The 22524-nt window shown below is 38.0% G+C and overlaps 1 protein-coding gene across 5 annotated transcripts; it reads left to right on the forward strand.

Moving 5' to 3' along the window:
- Positions 1-1859: 1859 nt before the first annotated feature.
- NREP (neuronal regeneration related protein) lies at positions 1860-22254 on the forward strand. 5 transcript variants are annotated; one of them, XM_068177005.1, is made up of 5 exons: positions 1860-1877; positions 2869-2916; positions 4420-4482; positions 17561-17638; positions 20996-22254. In XM_068177005.1, exons 3-5 carry the CDS (start codon positions 4480-4482, stop codon positions 21116-21118), a joined length of 204 nt encoding a protein of 67 aa, XP_068033106.1. In that variant the 5' UTR covers positions 1860-1877; positions 2869-2916; positions 4420-4479; the 3' UTR covers positions 21119-22254. The 5 variants fall into 5 exon arrangements, with proteins under 5 accessions (XP_068033106.1, XP_068033103.1, XP_068033105.1 ...); XM_068177002.1 differs by lacking the exon at positions 1860-1877 and adding an exon at positions 2143-2161; XM_068177004.1 differs by lacking the exon at positions 1860-1877 and adding an exon at positions 2255-2273.
- Positions 22255-22524: the final 270 nt, after the last annotated feature.

Raw genomic sequence — 22524 nt, forward strand, 5'->3', positions numbered from 1 at the left:
TTGGAGCAGATCCTAGCAACATAGCTTGTTACAGGCAGCAAACAGGTATAACTTTTCACATGCAGTCACATACACACAGCACAGCAAAGCAGGTTGCTTACCCATGCTACAAAACCAGGTCATTGGAAAGAAGATTAAGGCTAAAAGGGCTCAGAAGGATGTTTACACCTATCCACAGCCATTCTTGCTGGTTCCAGAAAGAATTTTAGGCTGTGAGTAGGTTCTCAAATGGGTTGCAGAGGATGGACTACAGATAGATTGTGGAAACTGGGCACATGTTGTTTTGAGGTAGTAGGGAATTGAGAAAGACATGACAGCTTCAGCTGGGAATTTATATTTCTCTTCTCCACAGCTTTTCAGGAAATTATCTGCAGAGAGTCCAAGTGAATAGAAACTACAAGTTAAATTAGGATCTAGGTGATGAAAAATTTTAAGTTGAGCTGTATTAGAAATTTTGTATTACATGACCTATTGATTGCAATAAATTTTCAGCTATGAGAGTCATAATATAGAACGTTATGTTTAGTCTTCTGAGAATAAAAACCTTCAGTTGCAACTATGACTTAGTGCAACCATTATTCTGCCATGGATCCCTAAAATAATCTGTTCATCCCTTCCTCCATGTTGGAGAACAGCAAAGTCCACTTCAGCCTCTTGGGGGCTTCACCAGCACAAGCTTCCCACCTTCCACAGTCAGGTCTTTGATGTCTAGTTTCATTCCACGGTGCCAAATCTCTACAAGTGGTGAATCCCTGACATTTCACTAGCTAGGACATATATTCTACAGGCAAGAAGATGCACCAAAAGCAAAGGGAACCCCTTGCTCATACCTGGGCTTGTGCCATGAGGGCCTGCTACCTGCACTGGACACATATTTGTTATTCAGGGAAAAAAAAACAAAACAAAAAACAAAAAAACAAACAAAAAAAAAACCAAAAAAAAAACCCACAAAAAAAAAAAAAAAAAAAAAAACAAAAAAAAACAAAAAAAACCCCAAAAAAACCCAAAAAAACCAAACAATTAAATCATTCTCTCCAGGTAAAGTTTAAACATTCAAGCTCTGATGTGTTTCAGTCTTAACAGCTGATGGGTGCAACCTGTGGAGGAGGAAGGCAGCTGGACAGACATGAGCAGTAGTAATTATTTTTAAGGCAAATTATCTGATCCTAATACACTAAACTTAGAATTATTATCACAGCTTACCAGCGGTTTAAATATGGGCTGTTTACATCCCATATTTCTCCCTTCCAGCTGCTGAATTTTCCTGAAGTTGGCAGGCCTGCAAAGCATTCCCAGTAGCTGTTCAGGAAGGGGCAGAGACATGCTAGCCAACTGCTTGCACTCAACAAATGGAAATCCTATAAGGACCACAGAATAACAGTTTTATGGAGAGTCAAAAGTGGTAAGCACAGTCAAATACTGGTGGATTTGAAAAACAAAGTTAGTTGCTTAACTCAGGCCTGAAAGAGAAGGCTTAATCTTCTATTCGCCTGCATCATGAATGATTTTATATCATCTTAATCTCTCTTGCCATGGACGTATAACTCTGAGGAAGATACCTTCACATGCTGCGGGGTAACAGGGAATCTGCTTCTTACCACCTGTTTCTCTGATTTTTTCGCTGTATATCCCTGTACAGCATTTGAGGGAGAGACACCGTGGCGCAGCGCACCGTCCTGTGTCCCTCCATCGATCCGCTGTCCCTTCCCCGCACCCTTTCCTGGAGCCTACACAGCGGGAGCCTTCGCAGAGTCTTTGTGTCGCGCTGTCGCACACCGCTCATCTGTCCCTGTCGCCTGTCTCCCGTCGGTGCGCGCAGCGCTGGGGAGCGCTGGGCACGCTTTGCCACAAGGTGCGACCCCGCTGCTGCAAACCCGGTGCGACCCCTCGGTGACAGCCCCGGTGACAGCCCTGCCATCCCGCGCTGCCCCCGCGCCCGGCCGCGCCTGCCCTCCTGCATCCGCACCCGGCCCCGCCCGCACCTGCGGACACAGCCCGCGCCCCCCGGCCCCACGGGACCGCGCTGCCCGCCCGAGTCACGGCGCTCCCCGGCCTCCCCGCCCACCGTCTTCTCCCCTCCCAGACAGGCACAGCCGAGGCAAAGCGGCGGGCGGGCGGCTGCCTCCTCCTCCCTCCCTTCTCCTCAGATGCCCTTTGCAGGGTTATTATTACAGTTCGTGGCTGCGCTCTGCCTGCCCCCCCTCCCCGCCCGCCCCTCCGCGCTGCGCAGCGCGCTGGCCGCGCTCCCCGCCCGGGCTGGCCGCCGCCCAGGGGTGCGGGATCCCCGCGGCCTGGAGCCAGCGCGCTCCGCTCCCCGCTCCATCGCCCCGCTCCATCGCCCCGCTCCCCGCACCCGGCGCTGCCCCGGCGGGGCTCGGCCGGCGGCGGGGCGGGCGCTGCCCCGGGGCTCCCAGACAGCGGGGGGAGCGCGGGGCTGCGGATTATTGCAGACTAAGCAGTCTGGCGCTGCAGCATCGTGCGGGGGGAGGCGGGCGGGCAGGGGGAGTGTGTGCGTGCGTGCGTGCGTGTGTGTGTGTGTGTGTGTGTGTAAAGGGGGGATGGAGCTGGCAGCTGGCCAGCTACCATCAGAATTAGCTCATTGTTCAATATAACCAGCGCTGGCAAGCAAAACCCAGCCCGAGAGAGGGAACATGCGGGGGGGGGAGGGGGAAGCGGGGGGGAGAGAGAGAGACTTTCCCCCAGCCACCCCCACCCCTTTTTTTTTTTTTTTTTTTTTTTCCTTCGAGTCTGCACTTTGGAAGAGGTGCAGTCATTCTTACCCACACCCCCTACCCTCTCTCCACTCCCCCAACTATAAATTCCCTTCTGTAGCATGCTGCCCTTTTGTAATCCACATTTGTGTTTCAGATCATGTAGAAAGGACAGAAAGTGAGCAGGGAGCGGGGGCTTTTGTCTGTAAGTATATGCAATTCCAATCCACAGATTTTTTTTTTTTTTTTTTTTTTGTTAATCCCCTTTTTCTCTCTCCCTCCCTCTTCCTCCTTTCTGCTTTCTTCTCTGTGTTTCTCCGTTTCTTTTAATTTCTTTTTGATTTCTTTCTGTCCTTAGCCGGACTTTGCTGCAGCTTGGCTTTCCCCTCTCTGTGCACATTTCTAAACAGGCTTTTTTAAGGAAAATGAGAAAACGTGCAGTATATGTATCTAACTCTTTGTCTTTGTGCTTTAAGGCTGGATATCTGGGCTGAGGATTTTTCTGTACACATGCAAGGGGAGATGAGAAGTGATTTTCTAAAATATTTTCCTTTTTCTGGGTTTTGCACTCCACAAACACCGAAATGCATTTTTGAACCTAATGCACTTGGCTTTGTTAGCATGCATGCAAGGCTCTAGGACAGGTTTATCATCTCCTTTCTTCTCCCCTGTAAAACGAATCTCCCTCTTCTCCGCCCTGACACTGGATTCCTCTCAGGCTGCTCGGGTTTATTTTTAGAAAGCAGTCATTCTTGCAACAGCCTTCTGCATTTTTGCATGTGCAGCAGTTAAATTTTGGGTGGTTCTTTTGAGAAAAAAAAAAAAACAAAACCAAAAACAAAACCAAAAAAACCCCAAAAACCCCTAAACAACAAAGCCAAAACAAACCATGCTACTTTTTTCAAACATTTCTGTGTATATTTATGGATATATGAATTTGCAGTTTTAAATCCAATATGTGCATTTGTGTGTTTGTGTAAACATATGACTCATGCCTAATTACATTTCATACATACATGCTATAGGTAAGAAATATGTAATCAATAGAAGAGAACTTTTAATTTTTGTTTCTATAAGAAAGCAGATAAAGGAGATATGCTACAAATTCAGTCCATTAAGACCATGATAATTTAAGGTAAATGAGGTAGGACCTACTCTTCTTTTTTTTCTCTCCCTGTTTAAAATAGGGGGTGTGTGTGGAATAGAGAGAGGGAGAAAACTGGAGGTTATGTAATGCAGTGCCATTTCCAAAAATACCTACTCTCTGGGCTGTTACATTGTGTTATACTGGTTCCTTGATTGCAAAAACCCACACTTAGTAGTATGCCTGGGAACAATGGACCACAAATTACAGTAAACATAGACTGACAGGTTTTTGTCCTCTTGACTGACTTTTACCTGTGTTAACCATTACGTGTGGGGCTCTTCAGAAATATACCCAGGACTAAGAATAGCATAGGGTTCTGCAAATCCAGATACCAGGGATTCCTTTGTCCTATATTTAAGCCTACAGACCACTGAAGTGCAGAGATGCGTGATATATAAGCATATGTGTAGTTACAATAATTTGTATGACTTTAATCTTAACCACTGAAGCTTATACTCGGTTCATCCAATGTTATGCTGGCAAAAAAAAAGATCATTTAACTATTGTGACAGTTGGAATTACTTTTTTTTTCATTTTTAATTTTTTTAAAATTATTTTCAGATTGTTCTCCTTGTGCTACTTGAGAGAAACTGCAATCCCAAGACTTAACAGAACCTAAAAATGGTAAGAATTAGTTGCTTTAGCAGAGTATCAATAATTTTTTGTGTCAATACAAGCCTTATTTCCCTCTTCCCAATACTCATTTATAAATAGGACCTTTATACGACAGTTTTTGAGGCTATAAGGACTTGCCATACAATAACTGATGTACTCTGAAAAGCTCCTTATGTTGGATCTTCTATTTTCTTGCATTTTTTGAATAAAAATCTGAAATCCGTCTCTGTGCAGTAAGGCTTATTTAATTGAAACAAGAAATATTTAAGTTATTGTGAAAAATGCACATGTAACAATACATGCAGACAAGACAATATCCAGTAAGGCCAACACTGACATCTTTCTCACAAAAAGAAGAAATAGGTCATTGCACTTTGTAAGTGAACAAGATTTAATGTCAGTCTGTCAGGGAAGTACATAAGGTGCAACCTAAATTTTCTTATAAGGTTAACCTTCTGAAAACATTACCATTCTTTGTGTCACAGATCTGTTGTAGAAAAAAATGTTTAGGCCTCAAACCTGATGAAACTTACAGTCACTTTTTTAGAATGTGTTTAATGAACAGCAACCTCTTTCCTTCAGTGCTAATTGTGTTTCTATTTTTATTGATTAAGGCCAATTTTTATATTCTGAGATAACACTGCTGACAAACTCCTGATTTTAAGGATATACATGTAAAAATGGTATTCTCTGAGAAGGACTGTCTCAGACTCAGGAGATCGAAGGTAACAGTATTTTTTTAGAAAAAGTGCTCAAAGTAGGCAGATTTTGTTCAGACAGTTTTTCATCCTTACAGCATTCTTAGCTGAGGATGCAGCTATCTCATAATCATATCTAAATACATGTACTGGCAAAAATGTGATATATTTTGGATGCTACAGGATAAAATAATGATCAAACTTCTGTTAATTAGTACTGAGCAATGCTTTTAAGTAGCATTGCATAGGGTATACTTTAGCATGGAATATTTTCCCCAGTGTGAGGTTCTGAGGGAGATACTCTTATGAAGATAGGGCTAATTGCATTAGTATTATCCCTGTCTGATTCTTTGGGGTTGTTTTGATATTGGGGGAGGAGTGATAATCAAAGAATGATTAAAATAAGCAAATACGTAATGTACTCTTTATAAAGGCTTTGTTTTTGTTTTTGGCTCCTTGTTTTATATAATTCCTATCTGCAAAAATAAACTTGCAAATTCTGGAGTTTTAATCTATTCTGGAACCTACTTTCATCAAAGTGCTTTGCTCATCTGTGTATAAATGAATAGATGGGGGTGGGGAATTAAAAGGGAAATGATTCACTTAAACTGTGAATAGAAATCATGCTAAAATACATGTTGTTCACACAACTGTGGAATATTGGATAAGGCAACTGTTTTCCTACCAACACCAAGGTGACAATCAGCCCACATTTTAGATGTTATGCAGGCTGCTATGTGCAATATACGCCTATCTATGGAACAAAAGATTATTTTAAGTTTAGTTAAGCATAAAATAGCCACTGATTTCTACCAGCAGATGGTTCTATAAATCTAGCAAGGTTCCTGTAGTAGTCAATGAAATCAGTTTTATAAAGCCAGTCTCTTGGCCAGAACATAAAATACAACTTAAAGTTATCCAAATGCAAAAAGTAAAGTGTTGTTACCCACCTGTCTAGTCCCATTGTTTGCTTTGCAGTGTAACATAAATACAAACCTCATTTAACTGTTTTTAAAAGTTCCCCTTCTTTTTTGTGCTATTAGGTTTTATCCCAGCTTGCAAGGATGTTTAAGATTTGATACTTAGCAGAATCTCTTCTTCTACCAACACCCCTTTTTCCCCTTTTTTTCACTTCTGGCACACTAACACTGAATGTAATTCTAAGTCAGACCAGTGACACGCTTTCCTTGCAGTAGTGGACACATTTGTCTTTGGCATATTTCTTCTTGTATTAACTGCAAGTATCTCTCTAACCATTCTAATTTACAGAAAATACTCTTCTTTGCATATCATCACTTTCTGCACACTGAAGTACATGATGGTGAAAGTGCTTACTTTGTTTTAATATCACAGTATATGCAAAGGCTCTAACCTGCTCACATTGGTCAGTTGAAATTTAGCTATTATGTTTGAGTGGACTGATATAGAAGTTAAAAAATGGGGGGAAATGGCCTTTTTATTCCTTTGCCAGTCTGAAAGTTCATGAATTATTTAGCTAAGCTTACAGTAAAATTTGAAATGACTAGAATAAACTTGGTCAGTGAGAACAAATGAATTCTTGGTTTAACTTCACTGTCTTACCCTCTTAGTTTCTTAATTTTCTTTTCTCATAAAATGTTTCTCAAAAATTTTAAACAGTAAAAGCAAGTTATTTAACACATTAGTTTTCAATGCTGCTTCTCCTTTTCCTGGACTTGGAATTAGAATTACCTGATTAATTATTCAGTCTTTCTTGCACCTGTTTAATAATAATATCCTCAATTTTAAGAGGAACAGAAAAGCAGAGTGCAATTTCTATTATAATTTTAACTCATGGACATTTTAAGCCATTTTACACAGGAATATTTGCCATTTGAAGGTCTGTCCTTACTTCTGCATAACGCATTTCCTTTAAGTGTCTACCTGAAGATGGAAAGAACCTTTTATATTTATGTGCAATGTATAAAATCCTGAGGTGACTTAAGTGGTCTTTTAATTTGAAATGCTAGAACTTCTATATACTACCTTCATGACAAGTGCTGAGTGTTATGAAATGTAAACTAAATTTTTACTTAATATTAGCTAAAATTTTAGCTAACAAGTAAAAAAAACCTGTTCTAATTAAAAAAGAATTTCAGAAAAGGAATTTGTTTTAATTTTTTTCTGCCCCTTCCAATCATTGAAAGTGATCCAATCACTTAAATAAAGGAACATGTTAGAAAATTGGGAGTAAGGAAGTCTTAATTCCAGTTTTCTGTGATCTCAAAGAAGTCTCCTACCAAAACCAGGAAATGGTTGGGTTTTGTGTTGTTTGTTTGTTTTTGTTGTGGTAAATATTAGTTTTTAAATAAAGAAATCAGATCATAATTTTAGATAGTTAGAGAAGTGGTCTGTTTATTTGCTTTCAAAACACTCAGGTGTGTCCTTTTCTCCTTCTTGTGGATTTTAAGTTAAGGTTTGGGAGCTCACAGTGATGGTGCTTAAAGAATTTAAACTAACGCTAATAAATGTGTATATAAGTAAACAGATCCTTAAAAACTTAATTTTGACTTTTCTGAAAGTAAACAGAAGATAATGTAGACCCAATAATTAATTTTTTCCTGACTTACCACAATGAGATGGCTTTCTTGTCAGCATTTCTTACTGGTGTGGAGTCTCTGGGCTGGCTGTTGTATGGTGTAGCTGTATCACTGCAGAGCAAAAAGGCTCTGGAAGTAGGTCATTTGGGCTGAATGCTTCCTGTCCTGCATCCTTGCCTGAACTACATCACTTCTGAGGTTATTCTGTCATATTTTGTCATTTACAGTCCCTGCATTTTATAGTCTTACTTGGAGGAAATAGAAATAGGGGATGATGACCTTTAGGGGTGAGAACAGTTTGGAGAAAAGCCCTTCTTTTTTAAGTCAGAGGGAAAGAAAAGAGAAAATAATCACCATCCCATTTTGTAGAGAAATTTATAATATCATTTACTTTAGGTGAAGATATTTATGAACAAAATTTTGTGTTTAAAATTTAATCCCAGTTTAACCATTACTAACCTTTTCCCAGGGAGTTGCATGCAGGTGTCTTTACACATTCTGTAATTTTCTGTGCCCCTGGGCTGGAACAGCTTTTCATAATTTTAGGATTATTTGTGGAGAATGGAGTCTAGAATTGGTCTGGCAGAGGCAGACATTATTTGGAACCTTTTATAGACTCTGAGGGGAAAAAAAAAAAAGCAAGGTAATGAAATGAGACATTTTGTCCAGCCTATTACTAGATGCACACTGGACTAAAGCATCTCTTGGTCTGGCATGAGAAAACTCAGACCTGGTTGATTATTACCAAGCCTGGTACTGGAACTGGAATTGGAGTCTCCTTTATGGTAAGTCAGAGCCACACAGAACCTGCAGGACTGTCAGATTTGGTCAAGAGAAGTAATTGTGAGGGATGAAAGCTAAATAGTTTTAGCCATCTGAACGTGTATATTGTGCTTTTTTATTATGCTTATGTAATGTGCACGTTATACATTTTGTGTAGTTTGCACCGTTCTACTTGATTGCTGAAAACTCAGGGAGAATTAACGCTTTTCCAGCTTACAAAGCCTATAAGGAGAAATACAAACCAGTTTTTGCAATACTTCTGTCAAGCCACCTGTTCAGCTGAGCAGAAAACAAACCTTTACTTGATTATGGGTAGAAAAGCAGAGTTTTTAAAAAAAAAAGTAATTTTTGCCCAAAGCTATAGATACTGTGGATATTTCAGTGGTAGAGCTCATATGCACATGAAAAGACAAAAGTTTTTTATATACTTGTTTCTTCTTAGTCATAAACATACTCTGGGTGCTAAAATTTGGCTACTCTGGCCCAGCATACTCTATCTGAATTGAACTGTGTTGACACATGGAATGGGAGGTTTATGTAATACTAAGTCCAGGAAAAATCTTTACTAATTTTTTTTCTCAAAGGCTGAAATTTTTGAAAATCGGAAATAAGAATATACATCCAGTAACACTACAGCTATAACATTGTTTTTTTAAGGCTTGGGATCTAATGCCATCACTAACAATATTTTCACTTTTTATCTGACTTTGCTATACTGCTGCTTCATAACTGAATTCTGATTCTTGTATATGCTGAAGAGATGGGGAAAGGAGGACACTTAATAGTTCTAGAACAACTTTATAAACATAATTAAGTTGGCATCATTGACTGGGGCAGGATATTTTAATAAAAATAGTTTTATCAGTTTGTATTTTGGTGTTATTTCAAATATTTATTCACCTCATTAAACCATATGAATTGAGGACACAATCTTCAAAGGTGAAAAAAATATTCTTTCCAAATGTTTAATGTAGAATTATAGTATGAATCAGTGTTTGAGTGTTACATGCAATTCTATTTGGACTTCTGGTCTGGCAAATTCACAGTAGCAGTACTGAATGAATCCTTGTGTACATGTTGCTGGGAGGATTCCTGATGTTTTCTTCCGTAAACACTCCATTAAAATAAACAAACAAACAAGTAAAAACAACCCACCCTCAGAATAAATAGGATTTTCTCATCCTGCAGGAAGAAGTGTCTCTGGAATAATTTTGTAAACACAAAATTAACCTGTTTATCTCTACCAGCTTGGCATACTTAGGTGGGAGCAAGTTAAAAAAAATTCTAAGAAATTTTTGTGTCCTTGCTGGAGGTGGTAAAAGCCTTGGCTGAATACACACATTATCAGAAAGAACCCCTGACCTCTTCCAGCACTGATGTTTATAAGGCACACATTGACACCTCAGAGCTACCTTAGAAAGGTCAAGTTAGAGAGGAGCAAATCTTCTGGGCTTTAAAATGACTGTGTATCTGTGATAAATCTCCATCACAAAAGAGTATGACTTTACACATCTCCTTAGATGAGTCCCAGAACCCACAGGTATTTTATTACTTTTAGCCCCCAGAACATCCATGATACATTTTGTGCTTTTGTGTCTGGAGTAGCACTTAGCCATATTACTATCTACCTAGTCGAGGCTGGTAATAAGGAGGCTTCAAGTGAATGTACCACAGTGCTTTCAAGCACTTGTTAACAATCAGCTGCTCTCATTACATCTCTTTTAATGAGGTAAGTAAGGAATGGCTCTACAAGGTGGTTCTCTCTCCCATTTCCAAGAGTATGGCTGGGGCTTTTTAATACTTGCCTGCAAAATGCTGCTTGGGCAAGGGGCTGGCACCTCCTGAGGAGAAAGAAGGGCTCTGCACTTGGGGAACAGCATCCCTGGCTGGATTTCTGCTCATCTTTTTGGTATGTGGGAGAAAAACTGTTGTAGTCCAAAGCAGTCTCTTGAGCCTTCTGTAAGTTACAGCATTCAGACCATTATTTAGAATAGGAAATTTTAAGAAATAAACACTTATTTTGGGAGACTGTTTGGTGTATACATTTTGTGTACCCTAAGAGTGGAGGGCCAGGTCTGAGGGGACACACAAGAGAAGTGTTATTCTGGTCTTTCTCTATTCCTATTCTTAAAAATTCACTACTGGCCACTGTTCTTGCTGGATTTTCTGTTAAGATCAAAACTGAATAAAATGAGGACACTGGACTAAATAGACTTTTTGGTTAGCCTCTGTCTGACCAAGCTCCTTTTCTTCCCCCTCTGTAGCTCAAATAATTTGTCCATGTTATGTATGAAACGACTGAAAAACTGCTATGCATCCTTTGTGTACTTTCAGAATTTTGTTGCCAATTTTTGTTGTGTATCCACCTGAGTTTATAACAAGAGACTTGGTTATACACCTTGTTCTGCAGTTACCATTAGGTGTAGGTGCAAATACTTACTAATGAAGCTCTACCTTATTGCACTTGAGGAGCAAATTACAAACTCCTATATAATTAACTGAGAACTAGAATATTATTTCAATTCTCAGCCTTGTTGTTGTTGTTGTTTTTCTGTTGCATTTTAAGTAAAACAAAACAAAAAAATACTGTGGTACAGAGGCAAACAAAATAAATATGTGAGGTTGTACTGGGTTCTAAGTTAGGTTTGCTGCATGGTTGATTTGTTCATTTTGATTTCTATGATGTTTTGCAGTTTTGGAGAACATAGAAATTTACTGGGGGAACAAAGTAATTCACAGCCATTTTATTGCTTGATGGAAATTTCCACATAATACACATTTGATTTTTATTTTCTCTGAAATAAAAGTATTCTTTCTCTTTCAAGGAGTGCAATACTCTGGTAATAGTTTACTCTAAGTAAAATTCATTAATTCAGTAAGAAGTTGGAGGATCATTTATGACCATGTTCAAAATGTACTGCTTTTTTTTTTTCTCTTAGTCTTTGTATGCATGGTAAATATTAACAATGTTTTGCAATGATTTTTGTGTATTAATGAAGTAAAAAAGCAGCATGACACTTGTAGCACACAAGTGGGATTGATCCTAACTGGTGCAGAAAAGTGAAGATTGATCTCTCTTCCTAAAAATTGCATCATATTCAGGTGGTGTCGAGTGGATTCCTCCCTAAAGAAAGTTAGAAAGTGTTTTTGAGAACTAACCTCATTCAATCACATATGTTAGAATACAGCTAAATTTTCTGTAGAGGGGTTCTTACTGGATAAAGAATTGGGCAGAAGTCTTATTTGTAAATACATATATAAATCATGCAACCTGTATATGGATGAGGACAGGAATGAGTCCCTTGAAGAAGCTGATACAGATAAGCCAGGGTAGGAGACTGCATAGGAGCAGATGCTTCAGTGTAACCTGAAGAATAGATGCTTTTAAGAACAACAAAGGAAACAACAGATGACAATGTGTTTATAGGAGAAGCTTTTCAAGGTCACTTACTTATGCTGTGTAGGGAAGGAGCAAATAACTTCCTATTCTGTGAAATCAACAGAAATTGCAGAAGAGATGCAAAAGGACTGCTAAAATCCCCAAATATCTAATAAATAAACTTTGTAATTCATTTGCAGTGGAGAGGGGAATGCAAGGAAAAGAATACTTGTCTCATTTAGGCCTTTTCATCTCTATGTGGTTGTGAGTTTGAGTCATCAGATGGGGAGGAATAGAAAGTAGCAGTAATATCTTCCCCATGAAAAGGCAAAGACATGAAAAGATGCTGATGCAGAGAAGTCAATGGCAAATTCAGGTGTACAGCTGTCTTGCCATGTTCTGCTGATATTCTGCCAAGTATTAATTATCATTGCAATGGCAAATAAAGTCTCACAAAGGTGTGTCATTTGGAGCAATCCCAGCTGCAGAATCATGATGTAACTCTTTATCAGTTCTCTCAAACCATTTATCTAACCTTTACTTTGTGGGACTAACCAAGTGAAATAAATGTAAATGATTGGTTTTCCCCACTGTTTTTTTGATGTTCATGGCACTGATGTGAAAACCAGGAATGACAAAAAAATCTGCTGCACTGACAGGACACTGAAATCATGAAGTCAGGATATTTGGGATGACTGTCACTGCACCTCAGGCAGAGGCTCAGACTCATGATGCAGAGACACTCAAAAATGTGAACAAGTTCACAAAATTGTTAAGCCTCACATCTGCTAAATCACATATTCATAGCATTTTAAAATTATTAAGCTAAGAAATTGCACTTTAACTTGGGCAAGTTTGGTTTCTGCTGTTTCCATAGGGAAATCTTCCTCAGTAAGCCTGTTCCAGAGTCAGGCTATCACAAGAGTAGCCTCCTGTTTCATCATGAGTACAGCTTCTTAAATATAACAAAGGCTTATCAAAACTTCAAGGACTCACTGAAATAAGGAGTAATGATGAGTACTCTTGATGTAGCTTTGTCCCTCTCCAGAAGAACTGGAAAATAAAAGCTGTGACTGATAGAATACTTCTGTCCAACTAAACTCTTAAAAAGCAGCATCTGTTCAGCTCACAGTTGGTGTATGTATTAAATCTTGTGTGCTAGGTTAGGAACACAGTGGATATTTGTATTTTGTACTTTCATAATATTCCCCTCACAGTCTCAAAAATAAATTACTGAGGATGGGAGCATTAGTTTACTCCTTGCACTGAAGCAAAGGCTTTGATCCTAGCACAAGCTTTCCCTCCAGTTTGGTTTAAAAAGAATTAGTGAGGTTTTCATTCACAAAATTATTTATTTAGTGTTTGAGCAGTGGCACAGTAAGATTGTTTATGCATTGGAATTGTGATTGTGGGATGTTGGTTAGAAAGAAAATGTTTTACTGCAGTGGGAGGCATTTGAGGGAATTGAGAAGTACATGGTCGGATGTGCTGTGAAATGTACATCTACAGCTCAAACTAGCTGGCAACTAAGAAATTTTGAAGAAATGTAGGTACAGAAATGAGAGGCAGTGTTCCTTTTTGGCTATACAGCCCACTCTCAGGAGTAGGGTGGCCTCTCTCCCCTTCTCTGTTCTGGATTAGGCACTCAGTCCTCACAGCTGCAAAATGTCATTTTAGTGCTGCAGAGAGAACAAGCATACCTCTTTCTTTCCTTCTTTTCCTCGCACGCCTCTTATCATTCTACTCCCATGTTCCTCAGCATGTGGCCATCTGTGTCTGCTATTGCACTGCTAATCCATGTAGTAGATATTTTTTCTTATAATTTTTTTCCATTCCTAGGTAGGTTACTGCAGAATTACTGGACATGGTCACCTTTTATTTGGAATTAGGATCTACAGTACTTGTCATAATTTCCTTTTTGTTTTCATTCCTCCCTGCCTCAAAATTGGTTTATAAGACAAAGAGGTTATCTGAAGGTGGTTGCTGATTTCCCCAGAGCAGTTGCCCTTCAATAAACTTTTAGTTAAGAAATCAAGAGTGCAGTTGAATACCACTCTACATGCTGAATAAGACATGATTACAAGAATTCAGTTGTGGTTCACATGGGAAAAAAGAAAAAAAAAATAGAAAAAGTAATTACAAGGATTTTATCAATTGTTTCTTAATGATAAAAACCTTGGGAATGCTTAACAGGAGTATGCTCATTTTGGTAAGTTTAGCATGCCATAAATCTAGGGTTTTTTTGCTCTTGATGGATTTGTGTGAATGTTTGAAAGATGCTCTTAGTGAATTGGAATGAAGAGGGGGTACCAAATCAATTTTAGCACTTTGATGTGACTAATAGAGTATGTTAAGTTCAGCTCTGTTAAAATTATTTTGTGTATCTGTTTTAAGGCTGGGCAAAAGATTGTGCTCCCCTACCATTGTTCTTTGAAAAAGCATGGCTTAAAATGAAAAAAAAACAACAGAAATTAGAATTTTGAAATGTTGGTAAAACAGAGCTAGAGCAAAAGAGTCTCTCAGTCTGTCAGCCAAAGGAGTAAAGTAGAGTCTACTGGTTTTTAATCCTCCTGGTTTGAAAAAAAAACAAGCTGAAACAACCCAAAAAACTATCAGTAGTTCTGGAATCTGAGATATCTGGTAAACAGACTAGGCGTTTATTTGCCTCCACTTTTGCACTTCTTTAATATTAAAATTGCATTATTTGTATCTTTTCAGGAGACTGGAAGCTACAAAATGGAAAGCATACTCATAGAGAACCCATAATTCCCAGTTTTCAAGTTGGCCTCAATGTTTAAGGCAGAATTGTATGTTGTTGCATAGCAGTGTCTCAGGTAGCTCTTCCTACATCTGATGGTTCATACATGAAGCTTCCTGGCTTAACTGTCTGGCTAATGGTGATCAAACAGTGAGGCTATCAATGTGAGTCAGCATTCTGTGACTTGCAGAAACTGTACTTTTCAATCCACCCTAAAGCTCAGTAATTCCGTTCTGAATCCTGATACTTTTGTTATTTAAGCCAAGCCTGCACTTGCATAACAGTCACACAGGCAGTACTAAGAAATGAAAATTTGGTGTGTATCAATGGAAGCATTTATTTAGAAGTGTTTGCTTCATGCTGACAGCTGGAATGTTGTAACCCTTACATCCTACTCTGTAATGAAGCACTGCTTTCCTCTCTCATAGCTCATCTTCCAACATTTATATCAGTACTTCTGAGATGCTGTAACTGAATTAATGTTCTATGTGTTTTTCTAATACCCTGGTTATCAGTATATTTGAACTTCTGCATTTATAAACCACAGCAAGATGTCATGGTTTGTTTTAGATCCTTTTTTCCCCTCCTTCTGCTGAATTACAGTAAATCTAGAGTAGACTTTTCTACACCAGCATCTTTTTTTCCATTCAAGAATCTTTCTCCACTCAGCCAGATTCCAAGCCATGATTCTCCAGGCTTTCAGCATTGCTCCCAAGGCATATACCTAAAGTCCTTTGTCCATTCAGGACTCTGGTATAGTCATAGCAGAACAGTCACTTCATTAGGTCATCAAATAGGTCCATGTGATTATTATCTACCAATATGGGCCACAGTATTTGTTTTTGAAGAAGCAAAAAGGATATTATTTTCTTTTTTCTTTTTTAACAGAGAATTACTGTAAAAGATAGTTTGGGAATTATGTGGGGTATTTTGCAGGTGGTGGTAGGTTTTGGTTTTTTTTTTTTTTTTAACCCTGGAGCATAGCTGTGAGCTTATCTTACATTTTACACCTTTTCCCTCCTGCCTCATTCCCAAAATCCACCTACAAACTGCAATTCCTCCAAGTTTTTTATGAATTTAATTTGAGGATTCCTTTCTTTTCCACCTAACTTCAGGTGCTTATTTTATTCCTATTAGGTTATTAATAGGGATAACATGGCCTATAGTCTAACCTAAATAGATCTCAGACTCCATGGAAAATATGGAAGTTTGTATTCATGATAATGACTAATTCTCTACTTGGTTGCTTATGTGATCCTCCCATATACATTTTGTATACTTTGCTGATGTGAACAGTGTGTCCTGTGGTAGAGCTGAGCTCCTACTGCTATTTCCCACCACGAGTTTTCACACAAAAAGTGTGGCTACAAAATAAAATCGAGACGTAATTGCAGAATGAATAACCAGTGATTATAAATAGCAACAGAAATGTTCAGAGGTTACTTGGTATCTTTCATGCAAGTGTTCAAATAATCAGAGTGAGCATTAACTGAATTCACAGAATGCCCTGTGCTACATATTGGTTATTTTATCTCAAACACACCCAGAGAGCTGACCTGGCTTGTCTGAGACCTCAGATACGAAAAAAAAAAATCTTTGCTTTAATCCATTGCTTTAATCTGTTTGTACTGCAGAAAAGCATGGGAGAATGTACAAAGCAGGCACGGCCTTGAGCTCTGTGTTTTAAATTTCTCTCCTCTGTGTTTTTCTCCTCTGCATTATAGAAGAGTTCAGTATTTTCTATTGGGAAGAGGATTTAAATACTCTTCCAGTAGTTTCTCCAGGATAGAACTAGTCCAGTTGTGACAGCTAATAGTCAACACCTCCCCAGAAATGAAAACTTTTCTTATGTTTCAATATATGCACAGAGAGTAAGTATATAGTAAGAGTGAATTTATAGCAAGAGAGTGAGTAAAACTGGCCCAGCACTTACTTAGCTAACTATGAAAGTTTTGATTTCCAAAGTGCAAACAAATCTGAGTGGTGTAATGTATAACGGCTAGCTCAAAACACTCACAGTTTGACATCCTGGCATCATGCAGAAAGAGTTCAATTCACCCAACACCAAAGCCCAGGAGAAAGACCCAGGAAGAAAATAAATTTAAGAATTTCAGCATTGTACATAACTTGTACCTGACCACTTCAGTGTTTCTGAGACTGAGATGAAGAGATATGCTGATCTTCATCTTGGAACTGAAAGGCATTATCTTGATATTTACTCACTTTGACCTCTACTGTAGTCAGTGCCCATGTTTGGATCTTACCCATTTTACATAGAAAAATTTTCCTGTGTATGTTATAGGACAGCACCTTAACTGTTAAATCCTGCTTGCTGCCAGCTATTTTATTGTGTGTGTTTTATAATGTGTTAGAATTTCTTTAGTGTGGAAAATACAGGGAGCTATCACAGAACTATAATTGTTTCAATGATCTTACAAAGTTATACATTCTAGTTCACCAGTCTTTGTGATAGGATATCAAAGGTGTGGTGCTCTTGTCACCTACAGTCATCAGCAAAGATAATGAACTTCCTTAAGCAGCCCTTTTCTGGTGACCTCTGACAGAAGGGAATGGACAGGTTTTCTTGCAATATCCTCAACAAGTTCATTAGTACAGATGTCCTCTATAAGGAATTTATTAGACATAGTAAAAAAACCCCATATTATACTATTTTAATATATATTTTTAAAGCACCTGTTGAATGCAGATAAACATAAAAAATATAGTTGGAATGCTCTAGGGACAGATGTTGTCATGGGTACAAAATATATGTACTAAACATTAAACACTTTAGGCCAAGCTCTACTGACATTGGACTTGTTTTAGTGTTGTGGTCCATCACGTGAACACCACTGCATTTAGTGAATCTCTCTTTGTTAGTAAGGTCTTGTATATATTTATGTCACTACAGGTTTATCAGCCAGGTTCAATGATTTGGATAAGCCAGAAGATTTTTCCAACCAGCTGTGGGGATGGGGGATTTCCAAAGGTAAAGTTATTTATCTGATTTCTTTCATAAAATAAATAGTTTGCTAAGATGAAAGTTTTTGGGTAAAAAAAATTAAAATTGAAAATTCAATGGATTTTATTTTACAACCACTTCAAGAAAGTAGTCAGCTCTCCTGATTTCATCATGAGTCTCATGTTGCTCTGTTTTTCTTAAAGCCTTGGCTCCTTGCACCATGCAGTTAACTGAAGAGCTCAGTTTTCATTTTATAATTATGTTTTTATCCTTCAGGCTTGCAGAAAACATGGACTCTTGCTGGCTGCACACCAGAAGGAAAACATACTAATTTTCAAAGGCTCATATTTCTTAAGTCTGTCTCTTGATTTTACAAGCTTGACATCTGAGTTGTGCATGCTTAATTTTGGCAATGCTTTCCTAGCAATGCAGATGAAAAAGTCCATGATAATGCAGCAGGAGGAACTGGGTGGTATTGCTTATCTTTTATTAAGTATCTTGCTTGTGGGTCACCTGACTTGAGTGACAAGCATAAAAAGCATGGCAGTTTTCATCTGAGTTTGACAAGAAGTACCACATACAAAGGCAGAAGATGTGGCTCACCAGACAGCATTAATAAGATTTTATTCTATTACCATTACTGGTTTAAAAATGTGAAACTGGACATGAAATTTCAGTAGTGAAAGATAACAGATTATGCAGAACCAGAGGGTGTACATGTTTTATTTTCAAATTCCCTTTCAATTACTGGCTCAAGCAGGTAAGTGAAGAAGTGAACAAAAGGGAAATTTTTTTGATTACGTTTCAGTTAATAACTAGGTTTCTGCTCATTCTTAACAAAACTCTGCTATTGTTCCATACGGATAACACTATATTTTCCTCTACTCTTTTACAAGGGAACTTCTAAAGTTTATAGGTGGAGTATTTGCAGCCTCATGTGCCAGCCTGCCAGTCTTTAAACTAGCATATATGGCAGCACTGTGATTCTTAGCATTCACAGTATTCCAAAAGTTCGGCTGAGAAGACTTGTAGAGCATGATTAATGTGCTCTGTAGGGTCATACTTACATCAAATTAATTTGCTAATTTTGTGAATCAGCTGTGTGTTAACCAGATGATTTTTATTCAAAATGTTAAGTTAGAATCTTTCAGTAAGTTGTCATTCATCATTAAACAAAGTTTTTCCCAAAGCACAGAAATGAAGCTGTGCACTATGTGCAGCATAGCAACAATGCTGCATTATATTGGATTTAAGAATAGCTGTGGGTTCATGCTGTACATAGCTTAAAATAAAAGTTTCTCAGAAGGGATAACAGTTTCTCAACTAGCCAAAACATATTACAAATCTTTTTCCCCTTTTCAGTTACTGGATTCTTGCTTTTAAAATACAGTTTTTTTTCCTAGACTATGTAATTCTTCAGAAGATATTTGGCATGTGCTGGTAGAACAACCAGTTTTTAGAACTAGCTTCAAATTTTATTTCACAATTGACATTCAAAAACAACTTCAATATTAATTGCATGTAGTCCAGCCTCCAGCAGAGAATCTTCTTTAACAGAAACTGTGCATATTTGGAATTTTTTTCATTTGTACTATAAAATTAATTGGGATAAATTGGTGAAAAAAAGGGCAGAAAGTTTTAAGTCCTCCAGATGAGCACTTTTATCTACTCAATGCTAAACAGCTTTAACTTCTGAAAGAATAAAGCAAAATACATAAATTTTTAAAAACTATTATTTAGGACAAAAGTGTTTTGATTTTTTAAAAAAAAATTATTTTCATGCAACCAGCAAATAGAAAAGGCTTCAGTTCTTAATGACAGTTTATTTCCAGACCTAGAAGGGTCACATGGGACTTTATATCTCATGATTGTATGGCAGGATTTCAGGACTGAGATTGTTTTCACAGCTGAAAAGGAACTGCCCAACACAATGCTTTTGGAAATTTGCCCAGACCTTTGGTCTGTATGGTGTGCCTGTTTGCATGTGTAAGTTTCTAGTTTTCCCTTTGTATCCTGTAATGATACACAAGTAGCAAATTTAGTAAAACAAAAATAAGTAAAAAATATTATCATAAGGATGGCATTTTCTAGAGTACTGTGAGGAAACATTTTTGTGCACTCACTAAAATTTAAATGTTATTTTTTCATTTTTAAATTCTTGCAAAATACCCATATTGGCTCTAGCAAAAATACATTACAACTACTTACCCTTCTGCATATGTATTGATCAAATTCTGCTCTTTTCCTCTATTTTTGATGCCCCAAAGGAACAGGTCTCCAGCTATCTCCAGGAAGGGATTTTGCTCTGTGCTCAGCCTGAAAACTGCTCCTGCGTGCAGTGCAGAATCCCCATGGGGAGTTCATCTACCTAAAAGCAGAATTTATCCTGTAAACTGTGATAAAGACAGTAGGAGAGCCATGGGAGGGCTTCGTTCCCAGCACAAGTAAATGTAGCAAGTATGAACATCCCAATGAAAATTCTGGGTTTGAAGAAAGGAAAATCGCTGAAAATTGCACTTTATTGGTCATTGGGAAATTGCCATGTGTTTAATTCCTAATTCAAAAATTCACAACCCTCACATCAGAAAAAAAATTAACTTGGGGAAGATAACTTTAATTTCTTAAACAAAAAGAGCTAATGTTACAAACACATCCTAAACAATATGAGCAATAACACCTTTACAATTCTTAACCACAAAAACTTAAACACAAAAACCACAGATTTTCTTTTTCCTTAGCTTAAGATATATTACTAGCTAAACAAATCATAGTGATCTCATAGTGACATATCATCAGCAAAGTACTTTAGGCAGGTTCTTAAGCTTTAGGCTTCATTCTGGGGCTTAAAATGAAACAATTATTTAAATGCTGTTTAAAAACTTTGCTGAATAGACACAATTAAAATGTATGGTTAACGAAGATCTATCTGAGGCAGCTGGCTCATATGGCACACCCCTACCTACTCAGAGCAAGAAAACTGCAGTGATTTTAGTGTGCTCTTTTTGATGGGTTAATATGGAGAAGTGACTTACTATTCTATGCTGGTTGATTAACTAATAAGCTTTTTAAAAAATTAGAGGTCTAACCTGGAAAAAGTTCTTGTAACATTAAAATGATCTTTCATAAATAAGATGCACTTTTATGTTGGATCTTTTGCATTTTTAGCTGCTAGGACACATTTGTTCATGCCCATGTGAAATGTTTTTCTCAGATGCTGCAAGAACTTCCCGGTTTTCAAAAAACCCTTTGTTCTCTGTGGCATCAGGTGCTTCAGTCATGTTTAGTAGATGAACTAAAGCTAGGGAGCTATGGAAACTTTAGGATGAGAGAAGGGAGCATCCCACCAAACAAAGCACAGCTAATACCACTTTTTCCTCTCCACAGGGAAATCTCCCCATCTCTAAGGAAGTGAATCGCAAGAAAAGTGAGGCGGAGGGGGCGTGCCTGGCTCCAGCAAGTGGTTATGGACAACATTTCACCAAAATCAATTACCTCTACTCTTTTTAAACATAATTTCTCCATTCGTATTACATATGATATATGGGTTTGATGAGGTCATGGTGTCATATATTGGAAATTGTTTCTGTGTAAATCATCAAATGTAAGAAGAAACTATGGGACTCTGAGCCTTGCTTTAGAGAATAACAGTGGACAAACGTGTACCATAAAAACTAGTTTTTAACATTCTAACTCAAGCAAAAGCTCTCAGAATTTCACACTGTGAATCCATGTTTACAAACATTACAGGTGGGCCCTCAGGCCTGGTTCTACCACAGCAATGTCTTTCACTACTCAAACTCCACAGCTCACACGCAACCGGTAAACCACTCTCTCCATTTCCACCAATCCAAACTGCTTCTTGCAGAGGCTGAGAGTCCCCCCTTTTTTTCATTTAGATGTAACAAGCCTAGTGTTTATTTTCATCGATTGTCTGTATATCTCTATATTTTATCCATGTACTCTTTTGATGTATAGAAGTAGTATGAAACTCATGGTTTCCTTGTGGTAAGTGATCGTGATGCTGCCACGGGATTTGAGACACTGATGAATGGTGCTATTTTGGACTTTAAATATGCTCCTTGGCAAGGTAGCTCTGATGGAGTTATTTTTTATTTCCATGTTCTGAGAGGGTGTTGGTACTTTGTTTTTCTGAATGTTGTTCTTTAGACTGGACTGACTTGTTTACTTGTGTCTTCAGTGTGGCTTTCTTATTCAGTGCTGTAGGTGAGTAACTATTTATAGTGTACAAGTGAGGAACTGATTCCCTATCAGCGTCCACTCACAAACACGCAGTTATAGTGGGAGCAATCACAAAACTGTAATTTTCGTAAAATCTCCTTTCTGACTCCTATCCACCTTATGGAGAAAGATGAGCAATAATTTTCCACCAACTTCTCAAAATCTCTTGATTTTTGTCTTTTTTTCTTACAAGCCTTTTTTAAAGAAGGGACAAGTTTTAATGTCCTCTTCAAATCCATAAACTAGGGGATATAGTAAGAAAAATACAGCAAATTTCTGGGAAGAGAAGTCCTAAAGGGGAAAAAGTACATTTCCACAGTACTGTCAACATGTGGAATTTACATTTTTGTTCTTGCTCCCAAACTACTATAAATACAAAATAACACAAACCACAAAACTAAGCAGTATCATCTACTCATGGAGTGTTGTTGTGTTAGACACAGTCTGAAAGCCCACCTTAATTTTTTATATAATTCTGTCTTTTAGCTATTCCTTTTACAGGGCAGGCCTTGTTCTGAACTGTCTTAGCTTCTGACTGTTAAATACCAATGCATGCACTGCACTTCTAGATTTCTTTACTTTCCCTACCTTCTGTACCTTCTGTACCCTCTGATACCTTCTGTATCCCTTTCCTTGTATACGTTATTTTCCAATAGAATAGATATGTCTGCTGT

This window comes from Anomalospiza imberbis, chromosome Z (assembly GCF_031753505.1).
Source record: "Anomalospiza imberbis isolate Cuckoo-Finch-1a 21T00152 chromosome Z, ASM3175350v1, whole genome shotgun sequence".
Taxonomy (NCBI): Eukaryota; Metazoa; Chordata; class Aves; order Passeriformes; family Viduidae; genus Anomalospiza; species Anomalospiza imberbis.

Bases quoted from the DNA above. Each gene is read 5' to 3' on its own strand.
- NREP (XM_068177005.1), top strand. The intron at 17,639-20,995 runs GTAAAGTTATTT...TCCTCTCCACAG, and splicing joins GGGATGGGGGATTTCCAAAG to GGAAATCTCCCCATCTCTAA.